General features: G+C 32.2%; 1 protein-coding gene and 1 long non-coding RNA gene across 4 annotated transcripts in view; both read right to left on the bottom strand.

The window, feature by feature from the left end:
- LOC143048201 (glucose dehydrogenase [FAD, quinone]-like) overlaps positions 1–19139 on the bottom strand; it is a 33290-nt gene extending 14151 nt beyond the window's left edge. For 2 of the 3 annotated variants that reach the window (XM_076221737.1, XM_076221739.1), the window contains exons 1-2: positions 19018–19139; positions 17106–17245 (exon numbers count right to left, since the gene is read on the bottom strand). In XM_076221737.1, the coding sequence (XP_076077852.1) occupies positions 17106–17229 (124 nt within the window). In that variant the 5' untranslated portion in view covers positions 17230–17245; positions 19018–19139. The remainder of the gene's footprint in view (positions 1–17105; positions 17246–19017) is intronic. The other variant, XM_076221738.1, reaches the window with a different exon arrangement.
- Positions 5392–9012, bottom strand: LOC143048200 (uncharacterized). The gene is made up of 5 exons (XR_012969763.1): positions 8535–9012; positions 7491–7696; positions 6938–7004; positions 6550–6621; positions 5392–5567 (listed from the first exon to the last, which is right to left on the bottom strand). It is a non-coding gene; the product is annotated as an uncharacterized LOC143048200 (long non-coding RNA).
- Positions 19140–23912: the final 4773 nt, after the last annotated feature.

Genomic DNA, 23912 nt, shown 5'->3' with positions numbered 1-23912 from the left:
TTACACTTCCCCCCCCCCCCCCCCCCCCCCCCACCGGGATCTGCCTATGGTTTACTATCAACGGCGGTCACTGCGAATATATTTCTGTATACTTACATACATTTACTATGAATAACTGTATCTGTTTATAATTTACTATAAATTCCAATGGTTATCTAGGGGGGGGGGGGGTACTCTTTACTATGCATGGCGTTCACTGATGTATATAAATAAATATATATATATATATAAAATGACTGAATAAATAGTCAACGATCAATCTTACAGAGCGATGTATCATGTTATACGATTCTGTACACTACAAAATATAAACGGAAATTTAGAAATGATCCATGTAAACTTGTCGCTCCTTTAAATAAACTTATTCTAAAAGGTTACCTATTCAACACTGTAATAAGATCATTGAATATTGTTTTTATTGGTATAAATATTGATTTTGTTATCAGTAAATTAAAAGCTAACTAAATATTCCTAGTATGTTATATGTATATATACATATTCATGGAGCTACAATCTGTCGATACCTGTAACTTGGCATTGCACAAGGTCATGTTTTTCTCTGGCTGTTTATGACGTCTTTACACTAAATCCATTGGATGTTGGATGTGTACGGATTGGTAGTTTAGTCTTAGTTGCATGATTTTTTTTATTAGTTGTTAGTGGCTTTGAACTAGCTGTCAGATAACTGAGAGTACTCTCAGATCTGTTCATTGTGTCTTTTTGTGTCGGGATGTATAAGCACCGGGCCACGTCCACTTGTATTTTTGTCCATCTGATGAGTTGAGCCTTTTTCAACTGATTTTTATAGTTCGTTCTTATGTTGTACTGTTATACCACTGTCCCAGGTTAGGGGGGGGGTCCCGCTAACATGTTTAACCCCGCCACATTATTAATGTATGTGCCTGTCCCAAGTCAGGAGCCTGTGGTTGTCATTTGTTTATATGTTACATATTTGTTTTTCGTTCATTTTTTTACAAAAATAAGGCCGTTAGTTTTCTCGTTTGAATTGTTTTACATTGTCTTATCGGGGCCTTTTATAGCTGACTATGCGGTATGGGCTTTGCTCATTGTTGAATGCCGTACGGTGACCTATAGTTATTAATGTCTGTGTCATTTTGGTCTTTTGTGGATAGTTGTCTCATTGGCAATCATACCACATCTTTTTTATATAATATATAACAAGTCAAAAAGGGTACAACTTCACCATTAAATAACTATAAAGTGAACAAATATTAGATATTTCGGATAACAGATATCCTTCTTCAATAATAGCACGATGTCAAATGAATCATGTCAAAATATTCAAACTGAGAAACTTTTTCTAAATCTCGAAATTTATACAATTCAAGCGAACACCACAGACGCTGATACAATTTTAAAATTTTCAAACACGGCGCAAAGATTACAAAGATATGCCAAATGAAAATAGTTATTTTCGATGTGAACTGGCACAACTCTAAATTTCCAAAGGTTGTGATAGTATCGATGTTATAACTGCATTGAGGGCAGTCCCCAAACAAAAAAATCAAAAATGTTCTAACCGATCCAAGTTTGTATAATATTTCAAATTTGACAACGGTGGAGCAAATGCAACAGAAACTACATATTTAAGCCTCCCAAACGAATAGCAGTCTAATAATGATTAGAAAAATAAGTTAGATCTAATGAGGTAAAATAATTGAACGTGGCTACGTACTTATACATCCATCCCGAATGAATGAAGCCCTGTAATTTAAACTGGTATTTTCAAAAAAGAATTTCGAACTGTAAAGCCAGTACTAAAGCCGGAGTTACTGGAAACAAGTGATGACAGGAAAATGAGGGACTCATTCTATGTTTTTTTCATTTATGCCCTCTGGGGAAACTGTCCGTAACTTTCTTATCCAAAATCTTTCCCGAGCGACTATGTCGACCTTCGACCAACCCTCGTTGTGGTCTATGATTGTGATGGTAAGGTCTTTGAGATCAGCTTGTGTGTGCCAAGGTGATCTCAAATGATGACTTGCGGGTAGGTCGGGCTTGAAAGTGTAGTCACTTCGATGACCATTCATGCGTTTGTTGAATGGCTGCTCTTTACTAGTTATATTAATTGAATAAACCAAGTTTAAATTAGAAAATATACGAAAGGAGTAAACCCGGTAAGACCCCTTTTTTGCCCCTAAACTGAGCATTTTTACAATATGTTTAAAATATAAATTTATTCAAAAGAAAACTACATTAGAAACTTAAAGATGGGCTGTTTTATTTACAATACTATGCACACTGATCAGGTAATATCATCATGAGTTTTAGACCCTTGTTGTCTAAATTCAAAATGGCCACAATTGAATTCAGTCTTAAATTTTTAAAACATGTTGTTTTTGATAATGATTCATTAAACTATTTAACATATAAAAGAAAGAGACTCAACATGAATGCAGTCCCTTGCAATTTACACAAAAAGCTATTGTAAAAGTACTAAAAATTCTAAGCACGTCTCTTTCAGATGAAATCGGGGTGTTTTCTTTTCTAAAATAGTATGAAAATGTGACAAAATTGTACAAACTGCGCAGCCTTGTACATTCATGTTATCTATCTCCAGAAAAGAGGAAGATTTGATAGTTTTGTGAATATCATATAATTGTGTGTCTTACCTAGAAAAGTGCTATATTTTGTATATTGTGATAAAGCTTTATGCCAAATATAAAGAGACGACTCCGAATAGTTCCTGATAAAACTGCAACTAAAATTGTGTGACGCTGAAATGAACCAGTTAGCAATCCCTATGTCAATTCTGGGAGAATAGTGGACATAACAGTAATGTTAAGTTTCCTCCTAGAATGTAAACTCTTGCAATTTGAGGCTTGGGAATAAGACATGTAAGATACAGTTGGCCTATTACTACCAGCTGAGATAAACACAAATATTTCAATAATATAACCACATGTAATAAAAAGAAGTATACACAGATAAATGTTTAAACTGTTGATCAAACATTGTCATTAAAATGGATATGATTTTTATGGAAAGCCACAGTGAACCCCCCGATTATTTTTATTTTTCCCATTAGAAATGCATTAAAAATAATTATTCGGCGGCCTTCAAATTCCCGCCCGCAAATTATCATTGAGAAAGATTGCAAATGATAAAATCTAAAGGAGGGTCAAACTTTTTTTGTAGATAAAAAAAAATGGCCACATTTTTTTACATACGCTCTAATCGACACAACTTTCTAATCTAGACACTCAATGAGTGATTGCCCCTATAATTGGTTTCATTCCAATCAAAAGTTTCAAAGAGAAAGATATTTTGAAGTACAAGTATGTTCACATCTCTGTTTCATATAACATGCTTTTCAAAAGACTGTCATTAATTGAAAGTATGTGAAAACCAGGTGATCCGCAGGGCGCAGCTTTATACAACCGCAGTGGTTGGACCCTGAACGGTTTGGGCAAATTGAATTTGGTCACAATGTTCAAGCATGATGCTGTCTGAATTTGGATTGTGATTGATTTTTTCACAAAATAAAGGTTTTTGTTACAAAGTGAATGTGGTCAAAGATATAACAAATATATTGACCAATACTGTGCAATTGAAGATTTTTTCTTAAAACTTTTCAAAATTTGAAATTTGAAAAATTTTGAAAAAACAGAAATTCCTTAAAAAAGGTAAACCCCCACCCCCAACTTATTGAAACCCCCCTTTAAGCAATAACCCTTAAACTCAATCCCATCCTTTCCTTTGTAGTATGGAACCTTGTAGTACAATTACAGAGAGATCCATACACTTAAACCCAAGTTATGGTTTGGAAACTAGAAACATGCTTCTTTTTGGCCCTTTTTTGGCTCCAAATTCCTACATATTTTGGGCAATTAATCCAAAACTTAATCCCAGACTCCACTTAGTTATATGAAACATTGTGGTACAATTATAGAGAGATCCATACAATTACACACAAGTTATTGCCTTGAAACTAGCAAAATGCTTGTTTTTGGCCTCTTTTTGGCCCTTAATTCCTAACTTTGAACCCATAACCCATTATTTAAAATAAATCCAAACCTTCTACTTGTGGTTTTAAACATTGTGGTACAATATCAGAGCAATTGAAATACTTATACACAAGTTATTATCCTTAAGGTGGATCCCTACAGATATAGCAAATTTTTTTTCACCATTGAATTTTTCTTAAAATTTGCATACATATACTATGCAATGGCCTCTATGAAAATTTGAGTTAAAAATAGTATGTCACCAGACTCGTTTCCATGGTAACGGTCACCAAAGTTGGTACATCACGTGTATGCATAAATACATACCTGATGTAGAAACTCTGGATTTTTTTCAAGCCTTTGAAAGTATTTTGAAGGGTTTGTTCTTCATTTATTACAAAATTATTATTTAAAATGTAAATAAAACACAAATAATGGCAGTTTTATTCATTTTCATTGATTTCGTCTCTAATTTCATCAACACTGCTCCACCAAAAAAAACACTGATTTTGTTAAAAATTTCTATTTTTCTTAAATTTCCCAAAAAATGGTCCAATGAATATTTTTTTAAATTTGACATAAGATGGTCATAACAATGAGCTTTAAAAAGAAATTAAAAAAAATATGGGTCACCAGACTATTTTTTGCACGAAAAATGTTTTTGTGACCCCTAACGAAACAGTGATCAACAGCAGTTTTTTGTATATCTTTCATCATCGGTGATCAAAGTGTGATATATGTTGTCATATCCTTTGTTAAACTAACACAGAATAATACAGTTTCACAAGGCAATCAAATGAGAACAATTTTTTGGTTTCTATGAACAACGGTTACCATGACAACAGGACATGAAGTTGGAAAATTCAAGTTTTTGCATTGTTCTGATGTGCAAGATTAACAACCTAACAGACAATGGCAGATCAAATACCATGATTTCAGACCAACAACACATGGCTTCTATGTAAATGTAAACAAATATTATGATACATTGTAATGCAGCTTATATTAGCATTACTGTGGTCTTAAATGAGCAAAATAAATTACTCAGAAGTTAGCGAAAATCACCAAATATATTTTTTTTTAAATTATTGATTCATAGGTAACAGTCATGCAAGTAAATGGATTAAAAAAGACTTTGTCACCTTTTCCACAATTATTGATTTAAGTTTGATGAAGCATAATGATAATACATTATATATTTCAGTTGTCATAGTAACATAACCAAAAAATGATGAAATTATAACTTTTTCAAAGGTTTTTCAACTTTCTTTATTTTGAATGCCTCAATAATCAAGCAAACATATAACTGTTATATTTACAAATGTGTAAATAGTTTACTCCTCTGATTCAGTCAAGTACTTATTGATAGTCATAGCATTATTAGAGTTCACTGTGTTCTCAGTCAAAATTATCAATCCTTCCATATTGAATAGGTACATGTTGCTCCCAGTCAGATATAGCATATTACTATTAGTGGCAATTCTTTTCTTTCAAAATCTTTGTTTTCTGGTTATCTGTTTGCCTCTCTAATTTCTTATTCATACTTTCCCAAATTTTCTACGTAAATTTTCCAGGGGAACATTCTGTTGCTGCATTTACCTGAAAGTTTAATTTATTTATTTGTAATGAAAAGGTGTAATATATACTAATAAACTACTAAATCTATATAATATTTCAGTGAGTGCAAAATTAATCCAATCATGCATTACAACATCAATTTAAAAAGATTATATTATACCTGACTAACAAAGGTACTCATTAAGATTTTTATAATATGATATATGGCCAGGTTTTTGAAGTGATTGCAATAATTAGGTCAGCTGATGGGTATGCATTTTATATTGCTTTTGCATATGATGGCCATTCTTTTTAGTGGTTTTTGTTTTGTGAACAATGGCAATTTGGAATGCAATAATTGACAATATAAATGATATAGGGAGCATTATAGGGTCCAATGCAAATAAATTCAAGGTATACATGTATATTTAATAGGTGTGACCTTTACCATATATGTGTACCTTAAATCAAAACAGTTGAACTGTTCTTTTTGGTAAAAATTTACATATATACAGCATGTGACCAAGTTTGAAATAAACATAAGTTATCTACATCACATAGTTATCTTCATTGTCAGAATTGTGGCACATAAGAACCAGTGGCAGTCTTGATAATATACTTTGTATTTAAATTATAAAATAAAGTACAAATCAATAGTGTAAAATGTGGATCACTGTGACCTTCTTTTGCCTGGAAGCTGAGTTACTTACTGATACTCTGAGAGTGTATATATAAGTTTGCATGATCTGACACCTTTTAGTTGCTGAGATATACATTTGTTGTATATGAAATTGGATGTTTAATGTAACCAAAGTCAGTGAAGTGGAAAATGTAGGTCAGTGACATCTGTGTACAAGTTTACATGATCCTACATTTTATAGTTGAGTCTACTAAATATATTGTCCAAAAAGAAATGTTATAAATGCCTGCAAAACACCATTATCAGATTAAAAAGTCTCAAATGGAACCTAAGTTTTTTTTCAAAGGTAACTACATGTAATTATCCTAAAATGTATGTATTTACCATTGACAGTCATCCTTCATTTTTCTACAAAACTGCTGCTAATAACCTGCTGTTAAATGATGACCATGAGACCTACAATTGATAACAAATATAACAAAAATTAAATAAGTAAATTAATATAATCAGATAATATAGGATTCATAAAAAGTGAGAGTTTTATATTACTTTTTATCAATGTTGGTTGTTCAATATCAAAATAGTGAAAATAATGATAAAAAAAGCCATATTCCATATAATAACAAGAGCATTGCTAAGTATGGCATCCTCTCACCATAGAAGACTGTTGCTTTCACATGGGTGTTCAGAATCTACAATGTCCACTTTCACCTTGACATTTGGGAATATCTTTTCTATTAATAAAGTTAAAGTCTAAATTCTTTAAATTTACCTGTATTACTTTCATAGTTTCAACCAGTACCAAACATTTGCAATTCTGCAACATAACTAGCTTCAACCTAATGAAAAAAAGTGATAACAAATATATATAAATGAAAGTGCATGCAGTGTTCAAATACTATAGCTAAAACATATTACATTTAAAATTAACTGGAAACTCAGGCTGTTAACAATGAAATTTGTAATAATAATATGTATAAAGGCTTTCAAAACCAAATAGGTTTCATTAAATTTGTTGAAATTATACATTAATATAGATTTCATTTAATAAATTATACATATGTAACTAATTCTAGTTCAATATTTTTGTTGAAACAAATTCTGTCATGTTCTATACATGAAAGTCTTCAAGTATATATAACAATGCTTTACCACAAAATTGATTTGAAATATTGACCCTAAACTTGAAATTATTACCAAGATCTGTTAATTCATTTTTATGACTGCTTACATTTAAGTGCAAATATGAATATAATTATGGTCCTCATTTTACTTTATATCTACTTAGGAAAATTTATGAATTATATGACTAAAGGTTTAATTACCTTCCAATTATTCATTAAATTAACCATGTTTAAAACTGTTTCTTCTTTTGAATTTATTTACAGGATTCTTTTGCAACTGCAAATATTTTCTTTCCAGTTTAATTCTCCTTTTTCTTTAAGTATGGCTGATGAATTCACAGACAGTACATTCAATCCATTAAGGAAATTGTTGAAATGTGTGGCACAAATTCCTGCATGTATCATTCCTGAAAAATATGATATGAAATGTCAGTCTGCACATGTATTGGTTAATTAGATAAACTATAAACTATTTAGACTTGAGTTCATAATTTTATTTGGAATATACAATTGATTTTTTCAATTTATATTTATATAATATGATGGTGAATTCATGTTTTCCTTTATTCTTATAGATCACAGACTCACATTTATTTCTAATAATGTGGAATGAGGGTGGGTGCACCCCTTCTTAATTTTCTTTTTTGCCTTCATGCATTATCCTGCATTCTACACATCATTCTAAATGACTAAATATGTAAGGTTTCCGACCACTTGGTCTCTGATCACATGCAAAAGATGACTTAATATGAAAATTCTGATTATAAAATAAAGGAAACTAATATTTTGAGTTTGTAAAACATTATTTTTGTGAATGAATCATTGTGACTGCAATTGTTTACTTTTTCAAATCTAATTTTATTTATGGTTATATAATTGCTACCAAATAAGTATTTACAAAATAATCCTCTCCTTTTGGATGCAAAACTAAAAAGCCCCTTATGTATAGATGTCTTTGTGTACATTGCAAAAATGATAAATAACTTCCAGGGGCAAAATTCCAGAAAAATTACTAAGTCCAGCTTCATAAAAAATTTGGGCAGCACTTCCCCTCAAAATAAAGCTTTTTACCCTCAAACCACATAAACCCCAGACCATAATAGAGGGGAATTAAAGAAAGAAAAAGAGAGGTGTGGGGCAGGTTCATTTATTCAAGACATGAAACCATACACCTTCTCCAACCAGTAAAATGTGTAAAGTCTATAAAAGAGAATATATAATAAAGTGAAAATTGAACTCTCTTACCATGTGCAGCTTTTGAATTGATAACAAATCCACCAGTCCCATTTACCCCCTCGTTTCTACACTGTTACACATGATATGCAGGTTACATGCACTGCAGCTACAACGATATGGTATGGACAAAATGCTCCACGGCCTCCACATCCTGGTCCAAGCCTTGAAGGTCGTATTTCCGTTCACAGACAGTATCCGCAGGGGACAGTTTTGCATCTTAACAAACATATTCTGCGCTAGGTGATCATCAGAGCTAGCCGTCGACCTTCTTTCCAGGTTCCGTCAAACGAAACATCACTGTCTGTGATCGGACGCCGAATTTCTCCAACTCTCAAAAACTTATATCATATGATATTATAAGTTGAGAATCATTTTAGACTGTGTGAACTTTCAGGCTGAAGCTATTCATATTCTTTATTTTTAAAGAACGCATGCATTTATCCTTTATGATAAACCTTCCTTTCTTCTGAGCGATGAGCAGTAACTTGGAAGTTGTTTACACACGTTGACAACAGACGACATCGGAACTGTTACCGTGACCTAGATATACAGGCGATATATCCTAAATTTTTAAACGGGAACCAGTTTTACATCAGTAAAATGTTGTTATCTCCCTTAGTATCGGAAGTCACCTTAAGGTAAAAAAATCTCAAAATGTATTTTTTTTTTTATTTTTTAATGATGTTCTTTGCAAAATATAACAAGATAATGTTATATTTAAGAGATATATCAATTATCCAGGAATCAATTTCACAAAACATCGTAAGTTTAAGTCTTAAGTGTTATACTTAAGACTTTCCTAAGTGCACTCCAAAGACAATTTCAGAAAACATGTCGTAAGTTTTATTCCTAAACTTAGGATCGCTCTTACGTTTAAATCTTACGTCTTATCTTACGACCACTCTTAAGAAATAAGTACCTTAGCAACGTTACTTTCACTTCATCGAAGCATGCGCAGCGTTAACTCCCTGTAAACAAAACGGGACGGAATACTTTCCACGTAGATCTCCCTTATCAAACTTGTCCATGGAAATAACAAAAAGAAAGTCAAACTGGTCAGAGAGGGAGCTTATTGTACTCTCTGGCACAATACCATCCAACATTTCTGTGATATAGGGACAGTTCGGGCTATTCTTACTATTTTAAAAAAAGACAAACTTGAACAAGTACCTGTTTGGCACAGGCTGCTGAAAGTTACAAAACTGTTTTTTTTTCATTGCCCTTGTAACAGTATGGAATCAAAGAGCTGAAAGCTCTGAAGAAAAATGACGCCACTGTCTCTAATATTAGGATAGTTTTTATGCAAGTCTTGATTTTCACATACCGTAATTAGTTTAACAATGCAACATGTATCGTAAGCATATAATTGATATTCGTATATATGTGTGTGTGTGAAGTGAAGGTGACAACTGGCTGTTTTTGTAAGACAAATGAATAGGTCAAGACTACCTGAATTGTACAAATAAATACCGTAGAAAGGCTTGTATATTTCTCACTGGTACATAGTCTGAATCCGGGTCCGTTCGCGCCCACTCATGTTCGCCCCCTTTCACTTTCACACCCTAAATGTTCGCACCCAATCTTAATTGGTTTTGTGTTTAATAACTCTGTAAGCAAGTGTTTTCTTATAAGTATAATTGTTGTCATTGTCTCAAAATAAAGTGAGACAGCATTTTTATTTGTGTTGAATAAATCTTAATCATGTTTTGGATAGCGTATTGTTAAAAATAATAATAATCCTTTCTAATTAAAGTGGTATTTTGTCAACGTTTTATTTTGTGTTGAATAACTCTTAATCATGTTTTGGTTAGTGTATTGCTATAACTTTGTTTCATTGACTTCTTTCAAAATGAAGTGAGATTCTGACTATGTTTTTTTCTGGGTGTTGAATAGATTTTATTATGTTTTGGTTATAATAGTGGATTGCTATATTTTGGTTCCTATATTTTATTGTTTCGTTGTTTCAGATCAAAGGGACCAAGCTGTTAAAAACAATTATCTTTTGTGTTTTTCCTTTAAAATCTTCAATGTTTTACTCATACCAAGCTATAAAAACATTCAGTATTTACACCAAAGCAATTTAAAACAACAATCATGATTTTCCAATTATTCAACTTGAATTTGAATTAAAATTGAGCGCGAATGAGTAGAGTGCGAACGGACCTTGGGTGCGAACGTGCGAGGTGCGAACCTGCAAGGTGCGAAAGTGTATTGGGCACGAACAGACCTGATACCACAAAATATTAAGTAAATAATCTTTTTGTTACTGTTATCAAAGGTCTAATGAAACTCAGGTAATTTCAAACATTTGTCAAAGAATTCTAGTCAAACCGGCACCTGGTTAAATTGGCACCTTGACAAATCAGCACCTGGTTAAATCGACACCTGATCTAGTCAATTCGTCACCCATGTTAAATATATATTTTAACAGTATTTTACGCAAAAAGAGTAAAAATAAGTAAGGGGTTGCCAGAATTTTTTTCAGTATTTAAGCAAAAAGAGTTAAATACTAACTTTCACATTTTTGGGTGTTCATTGTACATTTTGTATATATTTATTTTTCTCAACTAAATGACATTTTTGGTGTATTTTTAATGATATATATATGAGTAGTCAAAATAATTATTACGTCTGGCAAGGCTTTTTTAATTTTATTCTGGGACACCTTTCTATGACCGCAAGGCTATGTTAATTTTTTTCTGGGACGCCTTCCTAAGAAAGCCTTCCTACGAACTTCGTAGGAAGACGTCACAGAAAAAAAATAAAATAGCCTTGCCAGACGTCATAATTATTTGGACTAATACATGAGATATTGGATATTTTTATGCATTATTTAAACCAGTTGAGCATTTTACAGGATTGTTTGTTTAATGCTTTTTAAACTTTACTGAAAAAAACCCTTAAATTTGCTTATTATTTGGCATGAAAGTTTGATTTATTGAAAGGGACTCATAGTTTTCCATTTTTTTTTAATAATTGTCTAATTGTTAAAACAACAGCTTGGGTAAGGGCTTCGTTGTTTACCTTTATACACAACAACATAATTTCACTTTGGTTTCGTTCTTTACCTAAATACACAACAACATATTCACTATGTACTTGGTAACAGTTATTAATTAATTGAATAGAAAATATTATAACAAATATTATTGGATGCCGAATTGACGTCAAATAGGTGCCGATTTGTCTAGATGCCAATTTAACCAGGTGCCGACTTGACTTGTACGTTTCAATTCCTCTGCGATCGTTTGCGGTATTTTCTTGAGAAAAACCTATTTTCCATCATCAAAGAGAAGAAGAAACTGATTGAAAAATGATTCGGGAACGCTTCATGATTGTTAAAATAAGTTAAATTCACTCAAAAAACAATTTTAAAACTTGCGATGTTTAAACAGGAAGTTTCAAAAGCACGTGTAAAAAAAGAAATTAACCGGTGAGAGTGGAAATCCGTACATAACAGATATCACTATAGTACGACTTTGAAAGCAAAACAGTTCCATCCTTTTGTAAAACAGTCTTTAATATACCTATCACATTAATGTTTGAAGGGTCTTAAGCTTATTCAAACCATAAAAGTCGGTATGAAACACCAAAACGGAATGAACAATAACCGATTACGTTTTGTAGTTTACAAATTCTAAACTGGTTCCCGTCAAACTACAACACTTTGTCCGAGTGTAGTGGAATACAAGCAGAAACCAGTTAGTTTGTAAACTGGTTCCTGGCTGATTACTACACAATGACCTCTCATGCATAATTAATGATAACACAAGCAGATTCCAGTTTGTATAGAAAATAGTAAATACGAAACCAAGCGCGGTAGGCAGAGAAATGTAATGAAGTTCAGGTCGCCAGTAATGGAACAATGACTGCGTCATTTTCCAAAAATTAGGAGAAAAAGTGGCAAACCCTTCATTCTAGTTAAAAAGAGCAAATACTTGTCATTTATTTATACATGCAAAGAAACTGCCTTTGTTGAATCAATATTGACCATTTGGTACATTGCAGTGTTTTAAGCGTTACGTACATGTAGGTCATAATTTGTTGATTAAAATCAAATCTGTATCTTTTAATTGGTCCTATAGGAGGTTCACCGGAGTTTTGAGCGAGGATTACTTAGCATGTAATAGATAGAAAACTCAGGTTTAAAATTCAAAAAGCAGACAATGTAGAGTGGCAAATATTTCATTTTTAATTTAAACGCAGAGAGGTACAACTGGCACCCTTAGACAAAAACATCTTCTTTTTCTTCTATGTGACTTCGGACCTTATGTTTTGAATTGTAATTCCACTTTCCATATTTGGTATTTATTCTATGAATGTTGGTCCAAGGTGGTAAAAATCACGTAATGGAGGAATATATTATCTTAGAAATGAGATATTTCTTTCTGTAAAGGTGGGTACTCCATGCAGACAACAGAATGTGTAAAATAGCATTGTAGATTTTATTTTTAAATAAAAAAAGTTGCCCGTCCTGTCAATGAACTGATCGATTAGAAAGCAATATTAAATTGGAAAGCCTTGTTCAAGGGGAGAAATGTATGGAGCAAAAGGAGGGGTTCCACGTGGAATATTTCAATCTTATGAACTCTCTTATATTTAAAAGGTTTATTTTTTTTATTTAATAAAAAAAAAAAGTTAGACAAATTGTGTATACATGTAGTCTTTTTTCTTTCTCCTATGCCATGAGATTGCCTCCTTTCAAATATCCCATGGAGCACATTACACGGATGAAAAATATTGACCATTTGGTACATTGCCGTGGTCTACCGCGACACCTATTCGCAGGAAATTAATTACTTGTTGAATGAAATTAGATATTTATCTAAATGGGTGCGGTAGACCGAGGTCCAACGGAGTTTTGAGCGAGGATTTCTTTTCATGGTGCACTTTGTTTGAATACCAAATAGGTTAAAGACATTAAAATACAAAACTATCAATGAAAATTAGTAGAATTGTTTGTGGTGTGGAAAAAAAACTTATTTTAGGCAGCTATTATGAGTCCTATATGGTAGTATCTACTCAGTGTTAGCGCATGTGTACTTTGCCTTATGAACATGAGAAGGTAAATATAAAAAAAAATAATGGTAATAAGTAAAAAACCTGATACATATCTATATATAAAACTATAACAACACTGCTGTTCTTCATTCTACACTTGTTATGAAGCTCTAAAGAATGATCAAAACTCACACCTCACCTCACTACAAAATGAGAACCCTTTTGGTTCAAATTGTTAGTGTGGATAGTAGGTTAAGCCACGAGTCAAGTACTCATGTTCTGTGGTCTGATGGCGAAGTGGTAATGGGTTGCATATGCCGAGTATATATGAATATGATTTTTATAAATTTTCTAACTTTATTTCAATTTTCCAAATGAAGTGAAAAGTCAGAACTTGATACAAGTATGAGAATATAAGAAGATGACACAGCTAGAATCTTATACCAAACTAATAAAGAAATAGCATTCGGACACGACAGCTTATCCACTCTCTACAGCAGGAATGAACAGAAACAAAACACTGAATCAGACATTCCAGTATAAAATCTAGGTCATGGTAACCCAATTTATTGTCTTAATTACACTTGAAAAAAAAATGTTTCACTGAGCGAATCTTAATACGACTGCTGATGTGGACCCTGAACAGTGGGGGAAAATATGGATACAACATTCAAGCTTGATACAGCTCGGAATTTATATTATGATTAAATATTTGACACAATATAGGTTTCTGACACAGAATGAATGTGGTCTAAGAACTTCATTTTTTTTAAATTTGACATTTACCTATTATATTCGAATAACCAAAATCTAAATACATGGTTAGATTCAGCATATCAAAGAACCCCAATAATTCAAGAATAAAACCCAATTGAAATTGAGCAAAAAATATGCAATTTATACAAAGTATTAGAAAAGTATTGTTTTTGGCCCGTAATTTCTAAACAGTTAAGGCCATAACCCCCAAAATCAATCCCAACCTTGATTTTTTTGTATGGAACCTTGTGGTACAATTTCAGAAATATCCATACACTTACACACACGTTTACAATACAGAATGTTGCAGAGTTAAACATGTTTGCGGGATCCAAACCCTCCCCATAACCTGGGGCAGTGGTGTAACAGTACAGCATAAGAACAAACTATAACCAGATGCTCCGCAGGGCACAGCTTTATACGACCGCAGAGTTCGAACCCTGAACATTGGGGCAAGTATGGACACAACATTCAAGCTTGATACAGCTCTGAATTTGGATTGTGATTAAATAGTTGACACAACACAGGTTTCTGACACATAATGAATGTGGTCTAAGAACTTAAACTTAAAAACTTTAAATTTTTAATTGGACATTACCTATTATGGTCCAATATCCAAAATCTAAATACATGGTTAGATTCAGCATATCAAAGAACCCCAAGAATTCAATTTTTGATGAAATCAAATAAAGTTCAATTTTGGACCCTTTAGACCTCAATTTGGACCAATTTGATAACCGGGCCCAAACATACATGGTTAGATTAAGCATGTATCAAGGGACCCCATATATACAATTTTTGTTGAAATCAAACGAAGTTTAATTTTGGACCCCAATTTGGACCAACTTAAAAACGGGGCCTATAATAAAAAATCTAAATACATGTTTAGATTCAGCATATCAAACAACCCCAAGGATTCATTTTTTTTTTGTTGAAATCAAACAAACTTTAATTTTGGACAAACTTGAAAACTGGACCCATAATAAAAAAATCTAAGTACATATTTAGATTCAGCATATCAAAGAACCACAAGAATTCAATTTTTGTTTAAATCAAACTTAGTTTAATTTTGGACCCGTTGGACCTTAATGTAGACCAATTTGAAAACGGGACCAAAAATTAAGAATCTACATACATAGTTAGATTCAGCATATCAAAGAACCCCAATTATTCTATTTTTGATGAAATAAAATAAAGTTTAATTTTGGGCTGCTTATTCCTAAACTGTTGGAACCAAAACTCCCAAAATCAATCCCAACCTTCCTTTTATGGTCATAAACCTTGTGTTTAAATTTCATAGATTTCTATTTACTTATACTAAAGTTATGGTGCGAAAACAAAAAAAAATGCTTATTTGGGCCCCTTTTTGCCCCTATTTCCTAAACTGTTGAGACCAAAACTCCCAAAATCAATCCCAACCTTCCTTTTATGGTCATAAACCTTGTGTTTAAATTTCATAGATTTCTATTTACTTATACTAAAGTTATGGTGCGAAAACAAAAAAATGCTTATTTGGGCCCCTTTTTGCCCCTATTTCCTAAACTGTTGGGACCAAAACTCCCAAAATCAATCCCAACCTTCCTTTTGTGGTCATAAACCTTGTGTCAAAATTTCATAGATTTCTATTTACTTAAACTAAAGTTATAGTGCGAAAACCAAGAAAATGCTTATTTGAGCCCTTTTTGGCCCCTAATTCCTAAACTGTTGGGACCAAAACTTCCAAAATCAATCCCAACCTTTCTTTTATAAACCTTGTGTTTTAATTTCATAGATTTCTATTCACTTATACTAAAGTTATAGTGCGAAAACCAAAAGTCTTTGGACGACGACAACGGACGATGACGACGACAAACGATAAAAGAAACGATAAAATAAAAGAAAAAATCCCTACCTTCCTATCCTATTTTTCAAAAATGTAATAAGAAACACACATACTATTTTATTGGGCCTAATATGGATTTCTGACTCAACCTAAATTTGGTCAAAGATCTTAAAACTCATTGTTCAATACTGTGCTATTGAGCAATACTGTTCAATTGTTTTTTGGTTTTTTTTTTGAAACTTTTAAAAAGTACCTAAATATGGTGATTATTTTTGCATTTTTTTTCAATAATTCACAAATATGCAAATAAGGCTGTTAAATGGAAAATAGAGTGAATTAACAAATTTTTTTATATCTTAACTCCTAAATATCCAAAGATTTTGGAAATATATATAATGTTGCCAAGTTGTAACTACAAATTTGGACGAAATATGAGATTTTGCATTGTTTTATGGCAGACTGGCTCTTAAAAGCAATGACTAGCTGAATGAAATCTATGAGCTATCAGCACTGATTTAAAGAAATTCTCTTCTATGTCAGTCTTCAACATTAAAAGTTAATATTAAATAAAAGACACTGCTATTTTCAGTATTTGATACAGGTTCAGCATAGAACCCTTTAGGGGAAAACCAGAGAACTCTTTTTGCCAAAAAAAAACTCTGTCAAACATCCAAACATAATATGCACACTTATCTGTGTCCACACTTGTAAACTATCTTAAAAAGAACAACTGCCTCTGTGTAACCGGTCTCTGTGTACCTGTTATCATAAGAAGATGTCTGAACCAAGTCAGGAATATGACAGTTATATATTATTCATTTTTTATGAATTTGAGCTTTTGAGTTTGCCATTTGATTAGGGACTTTCCGCTTACAATTTTATTGGAGTTCATTATTTTTGTGATTTTACTGTATTAATTCATTTAAAACAACAGCTGGATAATTTCATATATACATTGTGTCCTACCTGTTCCTGCATAAGTAGTTAAAATATATACTTACCAACAATATAGTCGTATGTTGTATTTAGCTTTACATCGAGAACTACATCTTTTTCAGATGGCAGAAAATAAATTCCTATAAGAATACCAGACACTGCCATCAGGATTGTATTATACAAAGCCATCTTATGAACCCTGAAACTATATATTAACAAGAAAACTGGCGTTGATGAGAAATGGAAAATCTAAAACAAAAAACCGTAGCCATTGAAAATTTTATTTAGAAGATTTGCAATTGGAAGCAGTATTTTCTCATACAATACGATTATTGGTATACAAAAAAAGTAAAATCACAAAAAAACTGAACTCAGAGGAAAATCCAATCGGAAAGTCCATAATCACATGGCAAAATCAAATGACAAAACACATCAAATACGAATGGACAAGAACTGTCATATTCCTGGCTTGGTACAGGCATTTTCAAATGTAGAAAATGGTGGAATAATATATAAATAAATAAAATATTTTTCACTGCACCTACTGCATGATTTCGACATTTAATGTCTCTTTGATAGTCCACTTCAAGATTGATAGCAATTACAGTGATATCACAGATATGATTATATATCTAGGAAGAAAATTATACAGAATTTAAAGGTAACGGTTCCCTTACAGCACTTACACATTATAAGTAAAAGCGATTATTACTAATGAGTCATTTGTAGACGAAACGCGCGTCTGACATGAATTGTAATTGATATGGTTATATTTATTTTACTGTTTAAAAATTTTTGAATTTTTTGAAAAACTAAGGCTTTTTTACCTCATAGATTACCTTAGCTGTATTTGGCAAAACTTTTAGGAATTTTGGTCCTCAATGCTCTTCAACTTCGAACTTTATTTGGCCTTTTTAACTTTTTTATTCGAGCGTCACTAATGAGTCTTTTGTAGACGAAACGCGCGTCTTGCGTATATACTAAATTTAGTCCTGGTATCTATGATGAGTTTATTTCACCTTTTAACCAGATGTTAGTGTTTCGGTACTTACATGATTTAGCCCATGCTTTTTTAAAACATTCTCCATTGGTAAATTAATAAATTTATCCAAAAATAAATTAGGTTCCAGCTCCCACGAATTAGAACTTAGATCAATAAGATTATTTATAACAATATGAAGATGTGGTATGATTGCCATTGAGACAAAAGAGGGGCGAAAGATGCCAGTGGAACAGTCAAACTCTCTACCTGAGACAAAATAACTATAGATTACCGTATGGCCGTCAACAATATTGAGTAAAACCCATGTCGCATAGTAAAGTTTAAGAGGCCCGATACAACAAATGTAAAACACTTCAGACTTTAATATAGCTCATCACCTTTCCAGGTATTAAAATACATCCTTAGCTTAAGTTTTACCCCGAAACGTCAAAATAATAATGAGGGACCTGACATTTTGAGAACGATTATCGTACCCAGAATCAGAATTTTACCCAATGAATATGCTGGATTTGGTGTTTTGAGCACAACATTTGTACTAAGAAATGTTTCATGACCGAGAAGCCCAGATATATAGAATCGTGAAGATTTGTTTTCTGTTGTGTTTATATTACGTCAGAGAACTATTAAGATCAAATAACACTTGTGAGATCAGGGTCCTTAATTGCTACAATATATATTATGTCTCCTATGAAAATGTTACGAAATATTTATTGACACATATTTGATGTGCGTGGTGTGTAGTACTTTAATGTAGTGACATAATGCTATGTATAATCAAAATTATGTAAACAAATCATGTCCAATGGTAAATACTAAATGACCTATATATCAACCGGTATTCATTGAGATTTGTTTTCGTCTTCAATGTAAGTCAGGATTAGTCTGAGAAATTTTAATAACGTGTAAAGTAATCTCAGCATTAATGTGGTCCAAAATATTGATAAGTAAATAAGCACCTTGAAAACAAAACTTACCAAGTAAAAGATGTATATATTTTCAAGGACAGGACGATATGTGCGGTGGTCTTCGTTGATAAAGTCAGCTAGTTGACAATATAATACTAGCTTTTTAAAGAAGCGTACCGATTATTTTTAAGATGTTACTCAGCCGTGGACGGTAAGCGTCTGTCTGAAGCTGTCGATAAATTGAAAATTTTAAGACCAAAAAAATTATGCATATAGATGTTTCATTTATAGATGTTATATTTGCCACTTGGCGTCAGGCAATAAACTGTAAAAAAAAATTAAAAAATAAATAAAAAAACGGTTATAAAAGGAATAATTTAACTTTGTCATGCGCTAAAATGAAAACAATCAGTTAATGATTCCTCATTGTGCATATTTGTTAACAATCACATCATTCAGACCTGAGAATACATGCAGTTATTTCATAATTCATTTCTTTTAGACGATAAATTCAAATGTAAAGTACCAATATAAAACAAGTGTAGTGTACAGTGTGTTTATTCCTGCTTAATGAGTAAATATAGGGAAAAGATACACGTTAAACACATTCATCGTGTTGGATTTTTTTTTGGGGTTTTTTGTTTTTTTTTTTTTTTTGTTTTGAAAAAAAGAGAGGAAACACTGTAGATAAATTTTTACCAAGTTTGTTATTTGGTCTTTATGATAAATAATAGTTGATCAATTTGATATACAACTCTTTATTCATGTTATTATTATTTTTTCTGTCTTAAACTGGTATTTCAGATGGACAAATACACATCACAATAATTTTATACACCAATTATGGTTGGCCTATTGTTTATTTTATCTGAGAAATACAGACATTACATTAAATACCTGAATGATGTGAAGTAAGTCTTTACGTTGAACAATGCATGGCAGACGTGTAGATAACAACGATTTTAATTAACAGATATAGATGATTGAAATGTTTTTTGTTTAGCAGTCATTGGAAATGTTGTAAAGGATCAGAATTTAGATAGTAGAAAACTTCAAACAAAGGATTTTTTCCAACTATAGGAGTAGGTTGATAATTTCGACCATGATGACTGGTACTTAAAAAAATACTATCTGTCAAGTTCAATATGAAACTCCGCTCAGTGGTCAAATTGTCAACGTATATTTGTTCCTAATAATATTTCTTCCTGAAGGAAACAATATTATAATAATATTTGTTCTGCGGAAATTATGTCATGGTCTATATTTGTTCCACTGATATTAGAAACTTATCTTATATGTTGATGAGTATAACAAATGTTCCTATTATGCTGAAGTTTAGTTTAGTGCTCTCTAGCTTTGAAAAGGAAAACATATCACAAAGTTTGTAAAAGGGTCATTCAGGGACATAAACTCCATGGTTGCTTAAAATCGTTTCTATTTACAATGTCTCTCAATTTTTAATGATTTCTGCATAGAGAAGCACGGATAAAACTATCTTTCAAGGCAGAAACTCTATTCAGAATTTCATATTTAAAATTTTACTATTTAAAAATTCTATCAAATGGTTTCCTTACAAAATGCAACTAGAGGCTCTCAAGAGCCTGTGTCGCTCACCTTGGTCTATGTGCATACTAAACAATAGATACAGATAAATTCATGACAAAATTGTGTTTTGGTGATGGTGATGTGTTTGTAGATCTTTCTTTACTGGACATTCTTGTTGCTACAATTATCTCTATCTATAATGAACTTGACCCAGTAATTACAGTTGAAAATATTTTCTTAAAATTTACAAAAATTTATGAAAATTGTTAAAAATTGACTATAAAGGGCAATAACTCCTTAAGGGGTCAATTGACAGTTTCGGTCATGAGACTTATTTGTAGATCTTATTTTGCTGAACATTATTTCTGTTTACACTTTATCTCTATCTACAATAACATTCAAGATAATAACCAAAATCTGCAAAATTTCCTTAAAATTACTAATTCGGGGGCAACAACCCAACAACTGGTTGTCCGATTTGTCTGAAAATTTCAGGACAGATAGATCTTGACCTAATAGACAATTTAACCCAATGTCAGATTTGCTCTAAATGCTTTTGTTTCAGAGATATAAGCCAAAATCTACATTTCACCCCTATGTACTATTTTAGCCATGGTGGCCATCTTGGTTGGTTCGCAGGGTCACACCACACATTTTTTTAAACCAGATACCCCAATGATGATTGTAGCCAAATTGGGTTAAATTTGGCTGAGCAGTTTCAGAGGAGAAGATTTTTTTAAAACAATACTATAATTTTTGAAAATGGTTAAAACTTTACTATAAAGGGCAATAACTCCTTAAGGGGTCAACTGACAATTTTGGTCATGTTGACTTACTTGTAGATCTTACATTGCTGAACATTATTGCTGTTTACAGTTTATCTTTATCTATAATAATATTCAAGATAATAACCAAAAACAGCAAAATTTCCTTAAAATTATCAATTCAGGGACAGCAACCCAACAACGGGTTTTCCGATTCATCTCAAAATTGCAGGGCAGATAGATCTTGACCTGATAAACAATTTTACTCCGTGTCAGATTTGCTCTAAATGCTATGGTTTTTGAGTTATAAGCCAAAAACTGCATTTTACCCCTATGTTCTATTTTTAGCCATGGTGGCCATCTTGGTTCGATGGCTAGGTCACCGGACACATTTTTTAAACTAGATACCCCAAAGATGATTGTGGCCAAGTTTGGATTAATTTGGCCCAGTAGTTTCAGAGGAGAATATTTTTTGTAAAAGATTACCAAGATTTACGAAAAATGGTTAAAAATTGACTATAAAGGGCAATAACTCCTAAAGGGGTCAACTGACCATTTCGGTCATGTTGACTTATTTGTAGATCTTACTTTGCTGAACATTATTGCTGTTTACAGTTTATCTCTATCTATAATAATATTCAAGATATTAACCAAAAACAGCAAAATTTCCTTAAAATTACCAATTCAGGGGCAGCAACCCAACAACAGGTTGTCTGATTCATCTCAAAATTTCAGGGCAGATAGATCTTGACCTGATAAACAATTTTACCCCCAATGTCAGATTTGCTCTAAATGCTTTGGTTTTTGAGTTATAAGCCAAAAATTGCATTTTACCCCTATGTTCTATTTTTAGCCATGGCAGCCGTCTTGGTTGGTTGGCCTGGTCACCAGACACATTTTTTAAACTAGATATCCCAATGATGATTGTGGCCAAGTTTGGTTTAATTTGGCCCTGTAGTTTCAGAGGAGAAGATTTTTGTAAAAGTTAACGACAACGGACGCAAAGTGATGGGAAAAGCTCACTTGGCCCTTCAGGCCAGGTGAGCTAAAAAGGGTACAAATCATTATTTAAAAGCACTACTCCTATAAGGGTTCATTTGACAATTATTGATCTTATAGTTCTGGTCCCATTTACTGTATCAAAGTTCTCTGTACTTGATGTCTGATTTTTTTTCTGAAAACTCTGTAGGTGATAACGATCTCTTGTGGATTATTTTTTTAATCAATCAGATCTGCAGTAACTGCTTTACTTTTAGTTTAAAGCCAAAACTGTAGTTTCAGAGGAGAAGATTTTTGTAAAAGTTAACGACAACGGACGCAAAGTGATGGGAAAAGCTCACTTGGCCCTTCAGGCCAGGTGAGCTAAAAAGGGTACAAATCATTATTTAAAAGCACTACTCCTATAAGGGTTCATTTGACAATTATTGATCTTATAGTTCTGGTCCCATTTACTGTATCAAAGTTCTCTGTACTTGATGTCTGATTTTTTTTCTGAAAACTCTGTAGGTGATAACGATCTCTTGTGGATTATTTTTTTAACCAATCAGATCTGCAGTAACTGCTTTACTTTTAGTTTAAAGCCAAAACTGCATTTTAAATATTCTATTTTAACAAACAGCAGCCATGTTTTATGTCGGATGATGGATCACTGCCCCATATATACAATATAATCTAAGTAGCATTCAGGTCAAGTTTGGTAACATTAGCCTAGACAACAGTCAACAGAAACCAATCGAGCTAAAACTAAAATAGCTTTTTGTTTGTTCTACAGGGGACAAGAAATATAAAATTAGGCCAATTAAAGTCATCAATGGCCGCTGGCTGTAATTTTTCCTTCTTGAAGGGAAATATTGATGACTGCTTTCCATGAATATTGTTTTTTGACAGTGTGATGCATTCAATATGAATACATATGGTATCAATCCCTTATCCTCCATTAGTCACAAAATAAGGAACCTTCAATCAGTGTTCTCTCCACAAATTTCTTTTAGCATCCAGGCAAACGGAAATTGAAATACAATCTTGTTTCATGAAATCATAGCATCACATTACTTACACAATGTATAAGAAAATTATTTCAGACAGCATCAAATTCAAACAATATATATATAGCATCACTGAACAAAACCCTGTTGAGATTAAAGGGTCTACTAATCATAATACCTCTAACAATTCAAAAGTTCTTGCCAAAGAAATTTGGAAACTGACTCATCAGAAATTATACATGTAATTGCCTGTCAATGGAGTTATTGCTGTATCATCGAATTCTTTCAACAAATATTTCACATTTGTAATCTCATAGAAGTGTATAATGTTGAAAGTGAATGGATACAGGATGACAAATGGACAATTTAATTAATGATAAAAATCATGCAATTAACTAATACATGTTATAAAGTATAAAACTTAGATTTATGAATAAACTCTCATTGTAAGCTCAATATTTTTAATTCATATATACTGGTACATGTACATGTATATGCTTCAATATAAAATCCATGTGAACATAGAAACAATCTATTAACAAATTACATCTTATGTAGTTTTGAATGTTTAGTAAAACTTCAATTGTATTTTCAGACAAACAATCTGTTTCATATAAAGCTAGTATGTGAAAACCCACAATAAAATTTATCAAAGTACCACATATATTTT

This window comes from Mytilus galloprovincialis, chromosome 10 (assembly GCF_965363235.1).
Source record: "Mytilus galloprovincialis chromosome 10, xbMytGall1.hap1.1, whole genome shotgun sequence".
Taxonomy (NCBI): Eukaryota; Metazoa; Mollusca; class Bivalvia; order Mytilida; family Mytilidae; genus Mytilus; species Mytilus galloprovincialis.
Note: the sequence above shows the minus strand (reverse complement) of the source record. Positions and strands in the feature narration are given on the sequence as shown.